Source organism: Ailuropoda melanoleuca, chromosome 16 (genome assembly GCF_002007445.2).
Source record: "Ailuropoda melanoleuca isolate Jingjing chromosome 16, ASM200744v2, whole genome shotgun sequence".
Classification (NCBI taxonomy): domain Eukaryota; kingdom Metazoa; phylum Chordata; class Mammalia; order Carnivora; family Ursidae; genus Ailuropoda; species Ailuropoda melanoleuca.
This window is the reverse complement of record NC_048233.1, coordinates 23,225,458-23,236,654: the sequence shown is the minus strand read 5'-3', so window position 1 is coordinate 23,236,654 and position 11,197 is coordinate 23,225,458. Positions and strand designations below refer to the sequence as shown.

General features: G+C 38.0%; 1 protein-coding gene across 1 annotated transcript; it reads left to right on the top strand.

The window, feature by feature from the left end:
• Nucleotides 1-8,094: 8,094 nt before the first annotated feature.
• LOC105235126 (zinc finger protein 664) lies at nucleotides 8,095-9,267 on the top strand. The gene has a single exon (XM_011218170.2). It carries the CDS (start codon nucleotides 8,095-8,097, stop codon nucleotides 9,265-9,267), a length of 1,173 nt encoding a protein of 390 aa, XP_011216472.2.
• The last annotated feature ends 1,930 nt before the right edge of the window (nucleotides 9,268-11,197 follow it).

Here is an 11,197-nt window from a genome sequence, read left to right as displayed (position 1 = left end):
CTCCCCCTTGCAGGTGGCTACCGCTTCCCGGCGCCCTGACACGGCGGCTCCCTCCCCCTTCTGTTTAGCTTCCGATATCTGTGCGCGGTTTCACGGCTCCCCGCTTCGTACCTCGATACTCAGCGCTGGAGATGTTCATTTGTAGAGATCCAGATGTATCTTCCTGCGTCTCAGGCTGATTCCGTGGATATTCCTGCTGGTCTGGTACCTATCCAGCTCAACTCAGGGGACCGGCTGAAAAAGGGGTCCCCTACTCCTCCCGATAAATGCTTTTCAATCCCTTTGCTTTTAATCTGCATGTGTCTTTAAGTTTGAAATGAGTCTCTTGTAGGCAGCATATAGATGGGTCTTGCTTTTTTATCCATTCCATCACCCTTTATAGTCTTTTTTTTTTTTTTTAAAGATTTTATTTATTTATTTGACAGAGACAGAGACAGCCAGCGAGAGAGGGAACACAAGCAGGGGGAGTGGGAGAGGAAGAAGCAGGCTCCCAGCAGAAGAGCCTGATGTGGGGCTCGATCCCATAACGCCAGGATCACGCCCTGAGCCAAAGGCAGACGCTTAACCGCTGTGCCACCCAGGCGCCCCACCCTTTATAGTCTTTTGACTGGATGGTTTAGTCCATTTACATTCAAAGTAATTAGTGATAGGTATGTGCACTTATTGCCAACCTCCTGGTTCTGGATTTGTTTTCTCCCCAGATTTGAGAAGTTTTAAGTTTTTATTTCTCCAAATAAATTTTCTGCCCTCATTTCTCTCTCTTCTCCTTGGATCCCTATAATACAAATGTTGTGCTTCACGGTGTCACTAAGTTTTCTACATCTATTTTCATTTTTTATTATTAGTTTTTCTCTCCTGCTCAGCTTGATTGCTTTCCATTACTCTGTCCTTCAGGTCACTGATCTATTCTGCCTCCTCTAGTCAACCTTTTATTCCATANTAGTCTACCCTTTATTCCATCTAATGTATTTTTAATTTTGGTTTTTGAGTTTTTCATCTCTGATTGGTTCTTTTTTTATGTTTCCTGTCTCTTTGTTAAGGGTCTCACTGATGTTTTCTAGTCTTTTCTCCAGTGCAGTGAGTAACTTTATGACCATTACTTTAATTCTCTAGCAGGCATATTACTTATTTCCATTTCATTTAGCCCTCTTGCTGTGATTTTGTCTTGTTTTTTCATTTGGGACATATTCCTCTGTCTCCTCATTTTGTCTAACTCTCCATGTCTCTTTCAATATGTTAAGAAAGTTAGCTATATCTCCTGCCCTTGAAAGTAGTGACCTTATAAAGAAGAGGTTTTATAGTGCCCTACAGTTCAATGTTCCCTGTTCACCAGAACCTGGCACTTCCGAAGTGCCTTCCTTGTTTGTTGTGTATGTCCTATTATTGTAGCTGAGTCACATTTGCCTTCATTCTAGTCATCTGCAGTGACTCTATGCCTGTTGTGTGCAGTGTTTGGTCCCTGTGTTCTTAGTGGGCCAGTCTGGGGCCACCCAAGCTTGAGTTGAATCAGACCAGTTGTTTTCCAGCACTTCAGTAGCACCAAACTGCAAGGCTTTCTTTTGTGTTGCCACCGGAGAAGCTTTTGTTGGTGGTCAGGGCCTGTAGTCAGACCTGCTATTTGGCCCCAGCCCACTATGGGGCTTTAGTTGGACTGTTTCTCTCATTATCTTTCCCTCTCCAGTAAGAGTCACTCTTCAGTGGTCCTGGTCCCCGCTGGGGCTGTTTGTACCACTTTGGATGGGCTCCAGCCAAGGGCGTATTGGAGGAGGAAGGTCCACAGGAAAACATGGGGGTGGGCTGAGGTGCCAGCAAAGGTCATGCTGGTCTGCTGTGGGAGGGCCCTTGTAACCACCCAGCAAAATTGCCAAGGCTCACCAGGTTGAAGGGGGTAGATCCGAAGAAGTTCACAGGGGCCTGGCATGCAGTGTTAGCAAGGTTGCCTCTGCTATGGCAGGGGACCCATTAGCCACTTTGGAGAACTGTTGCAGAGGCTGGGTGCATGGGCAGTCCACAGAAGAGTGCAGGAGTGGGGTATGCTTTTAGCAAGCTAGGTAGAGATGGTTGGCATTGCACTCATTCCCACAGGCGTCCACATATCTAGGCTGGGGTACAGGGGAGGGAAATGGCACCCACCAGCAATCTTTTGTTCTCGCAATAGTCTCCCAAAGATCCCTGCCTCTCCAGCACATGCTCTGAGATGAGTCAATAAATCTCCTTCTTGCATATTCCAGGCATTTTTCAAACTGCTGCTTCTATGCTATAACTTCGCAGGACTGTTTGTTGTGCTGTCTCTATAAGGGCAGGGACTCCACCCTCCCAGCTATCCCAGGGCTGAGCCACTGATTTTTAAAGTTCCAGATATTAAGCCCCACTCATTATTAGGCCCCTGTGGTTTTCAAAGCCAAATGTTATAGGGATTCATCTTCTCCATGTATGTTCCCTGTGCCTGAGGTGCCTGATATGGGGTCTGGTCCTCTCCCCCACTCTACACTGGTGGCATCCCTCCCTCCTTGGGAAAGTCCTGTGGGTCTGTTTGGCTCCCAGCCATGTCTCCACCCTTCCTACCCTCTTTGATGTGGCCTCTTCTCTACGTTTAGCTGTGGAGAGTCTGTTCTTCCAGTCTTCGGGTTGTTTTCTTGTTATTTGCACTGATGTGGGTGTTATCTAGTTGCATCTGTGGGACAAGGTGAGCTTAGGATCCTCCCGCTCTGCCATCTTCATCAGAAGTCCTTTACCATTTTCTTATGTTGTTAAATTGACTAGGTTTTCTGGTATATTATGGAATAGTTCCAGTGAGCATGACCATCTTTGGCTTATTTTTACTCTTGATGAGAATGCTTCTAAAGCAACAGCAGGATGTTTGCCAAAAGTTACCACTTATCATTTGATCTGCTGAGAATTTATTCCCATTGGAATTAGCAGAAACTTGGGGGAGTGTTCTGAACTTCTAAAATGTATGGCAATTTTTTCCAATCTGATAGAAATCACAAAATGCACAAAGGCTCCAGTTAACTTAGTACGTACACATTATGAAAGGATTAAATAAGATATGAAATTCATTCTTCCACAGTGAATGTTCACAACAAACTAAAACACACACAAAAAACCACTCATACAAAGAAAGTACTCCTGATAATTATGGAGTTATGAAAGAGGGTTTCATCAAAGCCCCCTACAAAAAAAGCCAAAAATTGTGAATAGATTCTCCTGAAGAGTCCTTTCAGCTATCCTACCAAGGGGGAGAGGGCATCCACTGGCCCTTCATTCCATGAACAACCAAGTCTCCTGCCATAATTGCTCTCAGTTTCTCTGTTAGAAGCACACTTACTCCCATAACTTCAGAGATACCCACAACTTCTATCAAAAGGCTATCAATATATCCTCTCCTATCTTAAGAGAAATCTGATGATAGATACTAAAACATTTTCATCTCATTATAAGTCCCATTATGTTAGAAGCACACTTACTCCCATAACTTCAGAGATACCCACAACTTCTATCAAAAGGCTATCAATATATCCTCTCCTATCTTAAGAGAAATCTGATGATAGATACTAAAACATTTTCATCTCATTATAAGTCCCATTATTATTCCCATTTGACAGATAAAGAAAGTTAGTGATAGAGCTAGAAAATTTTCCCTCTTTGAAATTTTTTAATGCTATTAAATACAGAAAGTTGCAAAAGACACTCCTCTGCCTACTCCCCCAGCTGAAAATGTTAATATGTTGTCATATTTGCATCAGCGACTTTCTATTTTAAAAGACATAAATAGTACTTGTAAAGCAGAATCCCCCTGTAGTTCCTTCTGTGGTCCCTGTCTCCTCCCCCTCTCCCTGAAGCAATATCCATGAACTTAGGTGTTGTTGTTGGCGGTGGTGTTTTGTATTGTGTTGTTGTTCCACTCAAACCTAACTCAAAATTCTGAATTTTTTTCACTCTGAGCTGTTGAAGCTCAGAAAATTTATCCGTAACTGTTAATGTATCTTGAAACCTAGAACACATCATTCCTTTTAGTATAAATATGTATTAAAGATACGTTATCAACAAAACTTAAACTATTTCTTTACCTTAAGAGAAGAATTGAAGGAACACTGAACAAAAGAAAGAGCGAGAGAACACTGGCAACTATGCAAAGCATTTTCCACCATGAACAATTTATTCAAAAATGACTGAGTACCTATAATGAATCACAGTGCTAAGCACCAGAGACACAAAAACAAATAAGGCATCCTCTTTCTAGGGAGAAAGATAACTAGTAAAGCAACAAAAGTAGTAGGGTAATGACTTTCAAATATTTTTTACCTTAAACCACAGTAAGAAATATGATTTATATAATTATTCAATATACATATACACGTACATATGTAACTGAAACAAAAGTTTCAAAAGGCAATACTTAATTTTTTGAGTTGTCTGTATTTCCTACTCTGTTCTATTTCATTCTAAGTACCTGTCATGACCCTCTAAATTTATTTCATAACCAATAAATGGGACAAGATCTGCTCTTTGTAAAACATTGTTTTAGAAACATTTATAAAGTGACATGAGAGCAATTGAAAAGGCAACTCAGAGGATATGTATTTGAACTATGATATTGAAGGATGAATAGAAGTTATTCAGGTCGAAAAGAAAGTGGACAAGGCATCCTGAATAAAAGAAACAGCATATTTTAAAAGCATATGGATATAAAAATAAACTCTGTGTGTCTAGAGAACAGTGAGAAACTGTATCCAACTGAAATATATGTTGAGATGTTAATCTGGAAAGTTTGGTGGGTACTAAATTTTAAAGGCCTTTGCACACCATTATGTGAAAGAGTTTAGACTGTATCAGGTAGCTAGGAGGAGACTCTGATGGTTTATAAGCAGGTGTCTCTTACAGGTAGATCTGTTTTTGAAAGAGAACTTTGAAAGCTATTTGGAAAATGAAATGGAGTAGTAAAGATTTGAAAATCTATATCTGTAACCTAACCCTCTATTCTGAATTCCTGATTCATGAGGTCAACTGTTTATAATTTCTTGGATGCCTCGTGAGTGTCTCATTCCTAATATTTACAAAATTTATCTCATCATCATGTCTCCCTCAAAGTTTGTCATTCCACCTTTGCCCTGTATCTTAGCAGATGCCATTCAGAAACCCTAGGACCTGAAAACCTTTCTCTATTCCTTTCCCTTTCTCAACTCCCACCTATAATTAATCACAAAATCTTGTTTATTTATCTTTAAAAACCTCTTCACTTTCCTTGCTTAAATATTTTCATTTTTCCTCCCATTGTCCTCATGATGAAGCTCAAACCCATGAAATTGTTTATGTATCTTGTAGCCTGGCCCGACCTATCTCATCAAACATTTATCTTGTGTTCTGTGCCTCAACCGTCTTGAAGTTCTTTTAGTTCCTCCAGCATACCATAACTACCTCTAGGCCTTCACAAGGTCTGTCACCCATATCTTCACATGGATAAATCTTATTCATTCTTAATATTTCCACTTACATGTCACTACCTCCAAAGAGTCCATCTTCTGGCCTCCACCAAATGAGTTTTATGTTCCTGATATATATTCTCTTAACATCCTATACTTCCCCTATCATACAAAGCACTTACTGCACTCTATTATAAATTCTCTTTGTCCCTGGACGATAAGCTCTAAAAAGATAGAAATAGCTTTTATACTGCTCATCTTTTTGTCTCCTGCACTAAACTCAGTTCATGACCCATAATAGTTGTTTAATACATGTTTGCTGAAGGACAGGTGGAAAAGGAGATACTGAAGTTTTTTAAGCAAGCATCTCATAGAGTTAGATACCTATTTTAAAGAAAATTTTAGAAGCAATGCTGAAAATGTGGAGTAGAAAATATTCCAAAATCTAGGAAGGAAAGGAAAAACAAAACAGGTTATAAAAAGAGATTAGGAACAAGTAGGTCTAATAAAGTTANAGGGAAGGGAAGGGAAGGGAAGGGAAGGGAAGGGGAGGGGAGGGAAGGGGAGGAAAAACAGAACAGGTTATAAAAAGAGATTAGGGACAAGTAGGTCTAATAAAGTTATCTGTGTCCCACAAGGAAAAGAAGAGAAAGATTTGGGTAAAAGTAATATGTAAAGAAATAATTACAAAAATTGTCAAAAATTGATGAAAGACACCAAGTCACAGAATTAAGAAAAGTAAATCCCAAGCAACACAAAGCCAAAGGGAACAACACCAATGTATATTATAGTAAAACTTCACAAAACCAAGTAACAGAAGTCAGAAGATAATGGAATGATATCTTCAATGTGCTAGATGCTAAAAGAACCACTAACCTAGAATTCTATGCCTAGCAAAAAATATACTTCAGAAAGTGAAGGTAAAATAAAGGCATTTTCAGGCAAACAAAACTAGGAGAATTCACCAACAGCAAACCCACAGTAAGGAAATACTGGTAGAAGTACTCCAAGAAAAAAGAAAGCAATCCTAGAAGGGATATACAGAGATTTAAAAAGAAATGAAGAAAAGTGGAAAGAGTCAAACATGGATAAACATAAATGAATATTCACTATACAAACAATACCAGTATGTTCTTGTAGAGATTAAAATTTATATAGAATTTAAATACATGACAACTGTGTTAGTTTCCCAGGGCTACTGTAACAAATTACCACAAACTTGGTGGCTTAAAACAACAGAAATGTATTCTCTCACAATTCTAGAGACCAGAAGTCTGAAATCAAGGTGTTGGTAAAAGCTATACTGTCTGAATGCTCTAGGGGATTATCCTTACTTCCCTCCTAGCTGGCAAATCTTGGCATTCCTTGGCTTCTAGATACATCAGTCCAAACCTGCCTCCATTTTTTATTGGCCTTCTCTCCTATGTATCTGTGTCTCTATTTCCCTCTTCTTATAAGGGCACGAATCATTTTAAGGACACTAATCTAGTATGACCTCATCTTACTTCATTACATTTGCAAGGACACTATTTCAAAATAGGGTCACATATGCAGGTTCCAGGGGTTAGCACTTCAACATGTCTTTTTGGGGGACACAATTTAACCCATAACAACAGCAATAACACATAAGTTGGGAGGGAAGTGAATGGAGTTAAAGTGCTATAAATTATGTGTTTTGTCCAGTAAGTTGTAAAAGTTACAGTTTATATTAGTCTTTAGTAAATCAAGGATGCATGTTTTGTAATCTAGAATAGATACTAAAAGAATAGTATAAGAATGTCATGTTTATGATCTGATCTATATCATAGTTTCATTTTCATTCAGTCCAAAATATACTCTAATTTCCAGTGTGATATCTTCTTTGATACATGGATTATTTGGGGATAATGTATCACACAGTGGGTTTATTTCAGGAATGCAAGGTTGGTTTGAGCTTTGAAAATTAATCAAGTAAACTTATCATTTTAATGGAATAAAGAGAAAAACTATACAACCATCTCAAAAATAGAGAAAAAGCATTTGATAAAATTCAATACCCACCTATGAAGGGAGGACCTTAGAAAATTAGGACTGGGAAGAATTTTCTTAATCTGACAAGTGTCATGTACAAAACTCCTAAAGCAAATTGTCATACTTAATGGTGAAGTTGCAGAAGTTTCCTTTTTGAGATCCAGATAAAGAGAAGAATTTTCTTTATGACAACTTCTATTCAACATTACACCAGAAGTCTGAGTGCAATAAGGCAAAAAAAAAAAATTTGTTTCCGCCTGGCTCCTGACACAAAGGACTAGGAAGTTGGGCCTTTTCTGCATTTCACGGTCCTGCCTGCAGGTGACCGGTTTACATGTGAAGAGGCTCTGTTGGTGGCTCTCGGGGCATTTTCTCCTGATGAAGCTGTGATTTCTCCACGAATCTGCTCTGAGAAAGAAATCCAGAGAATGAGGTAAAAGAAGAAGAAACGGCCAATTCTCAGATCTCATTGTGTGGAAGCCAAACCTGGTTATCTTTTTGGAGCAAGAGAAGGAGCTTTGGGATATGAAGAGAAAGAAGAGAGTGGCCATCCACCCAGCATGGCACCCAGAGTTTCCTGTCAAAGCTGTGCATAGAAGCTTCTTTCCAAAACGTGGCAGTGGGTAGATATAATCATAGTGCCCTTGAGAATTTACACTTAATGATAGACTGGAAAAATGAAGAGGAAAGTGAAGAGCATCAAAGATATCATGAAGGACATTTCCAAACTGAGACAATTGTCCATAGTATGAATCTCACTGCCCAAAATGGTGAAGGATATAAAACACTTTGGAAAACATCCCTTCTTAAGTCTGCTACTTCTGAAAAGCAGTGTCTTTCTGTAAGCAAGAGCTCAAATCAAATGGTGAAACATACATATTTAGAGAAAGAAAATTTGGAAAATCTGGAAAGTTGCCTAGTCCACGCTGAAAATATTTATTTGAACCATTTTGAAAGTAGGATTGGCTTGACCTTTGAGTCAAATATTTCTGAAAATCAGAGATTTAAAAATGAAGAACAAAGTGCTAAGTGGGATCCATTTGAGAGGTCCTTCACCAAGGAGTCGACCCTACAAGATGACCAGAGTATTTTCAGTGAAAGTAGAATTGCTCAATGCAGTGAATCTGAGAACAAATTTAACAAGGGTTCAAATGTTAATAAATGTCTGAGGATTCATTTTCCAGAGAATCATTATGAACGTGATAAATGTGTGGAAGTCTTTTATCCAAGCTCCAACGTGATTATACATAAGAGTATGCCTATGGGAGAGAATCCTTATAAATATAGTGAATGTGGGAAATCTGTTAAGCAGTCCTCCAATGTTGGCGATTATCAGAGAATTCACATCGAAAAAAATTCATACAGATGTAATAAACCTGGGAATATGTTGAGTCAATCATCAGGACTAAACATACATAACACAGTCGCTACTGGACAGAAAACTTACATTTGTGAGGAATGTGGTAAAGCCTTTGACTGGCACGCAACACTATCTCAACATCAGCCTATGCATACTGGAGAGAAACCTTACAAATGTAAAGAATGTAGCAAGGTGTTTGTCCACCCCGCATACCTTATTCAACATGACAAAATTCATCCTGGAGAGAAACCTTACCAGTGTGAAGAATGTGGCAAGGCCTTTAACCATCACTCAAACCTTATTCAACATCACAGAAATCATAATGGAGAGAAACCTTACCAATGTAAAGAATGTGGCCAGGCCTTTAACCAGCACTCAAGCCTTACTCAACATCACAGAATTCACAGTGGTGAAAAACCTTACGTATGTAAAGAATGTGGCCAGGCCTTTAATCAGCACTCACACCTTACTTGACATCACGGAATTCATAGTGGAGAGAAACCTTACCAATGTAAAGAATGTGGTAAGGCCTTTAACCAGCAATCAAAGCTTACTGAACACCTCAGAATTCATACTGGAGAGAAACCTTATATATGTAAAGAATGTGGCCAGGCCTTTAACCAGCACTCACACCTTACTCAACATCACAGAATTCATAGTGGAGAGAAACCTCACATATGTGAAGAATGTAGTGACACCTTTATCCAGCACTTACACCTGACTCAACATCACAGAATTCATACTTAAAGGAACCCTAACAAAAATAAAGAATGTGTCAAGGCCTTTAAGCAATGCTAAAGTCTTAACTTCTGATCAGAGAATGTATCCTGGAGAAGATTTTGCAAACATAATGAATTTGGCAAGCCCTTTAATCAGAAGTCAAGCTTCATTAGACATCAGAAAATTCATACTGGAGAAAAAAAACTTAGAAACATAAAGAATATGGTTAAACTTTTAGGATTGTTCAACCCTTACTCAGCATCTCAGAGTGCATACTGAGGAGAAACATTACAAAGGTAAAAGAATGTCTTAAGCCTCTATCTGGAACCCCCAACTTACTCAACATCATAATTCTCATACAGGATAAAAACTAAAATACAGAGAAATTTGCAGTGCCTTTAACTGGAATTCAATCCTTAATATCCAGAGTGCACATGAGATTCAAACACTACAAACTTAATAAATGAGGAAAGACCTTCATTTTAAATATACATTTTGGCAAACACCCATGAGTGCATAAAGGAAAGTAACTTGAAAAATGTAAATATTTAGGAATGAATGTAACTGAACATCAAATGTCAATAAATGTCACAGAAATCAAGTGGAAAACCACATCAGTCAATCTATTCAGACATTACATCAGAATGCTCATGGTAAGGAATAATAACAAAGTTAAACTGTTAGAAAATGTCTATCTTATTATGCTTTAAAAGATTAAATGGATAGATTTTTGCATAGTTCTAATTAATTTCAATATGTGCTTTTTTTTTACATTGACCCTATTTGATATTTGTGTTTAGCAATATTAATGTGTCTCTACTCTTAAAGTCACTTCAGAAAATACATTTATTTTTAGTTTGTGTGAAATTATGTGACTGTTGCTTCATCAAAGATATGAGATCTCTCCTTCATTAGGTAGGGCTCGTGGACATATAATTATCCATGGAAGATGAAGGACAATATAATATACAATATATGAAGAAAATCTAAATGGAGATATTGTTTTTGGTTATAACATTAATGACAGTTGTCATGAAAAAGGTATTCAGAACATCGTTCTTCTCCATTCATTAAAACTGAAGAACTTCCTGAATATTATAAATAAAATATTTTACCAACTGGTTTTAGAGGAAAAAGAGGTAGCAATCCAGTGAAATACTGATGTAGCCTCATGATAGCAATAGTTAGAAGTAGAGAATATTAGTGGATGTGGTTGAAAGGAAGAAATCCTCATAGATATCATAAAGAAGATAGCTGACTCTTTCCCGACACAGCATGCATCCACATTTGTTGAGAATGACCTCGCACCTGAAAATTATTGAAACCACTACTCCCACATCATTTTATCCGTGCTTGAATGCTTTTTAACACAATATTCTGTATTTTGAGCAAGGATTATAGAGGATTGAAATGCATAACTTAGTCTATTGTGAACTTAATATATTTTAACTAATAAAACATAATGGTTTTTATCATGTTAACATGGATATGTAATGAAGTGTTTTTCAACTACCAATGTTAACCCATCTCATTTTATATAAGGTTGTAGGTAACTGGTGTCTATCACCTATTTGGCAACAGAGTGAAAAAATATCTAGTAATCCATTTTCTCAGTGGCTTTAATGGTTAGATAATGCGTGATCGTTTTTCCCTTAGTTTATCTGTTGTATCATTTTCTCCTGTT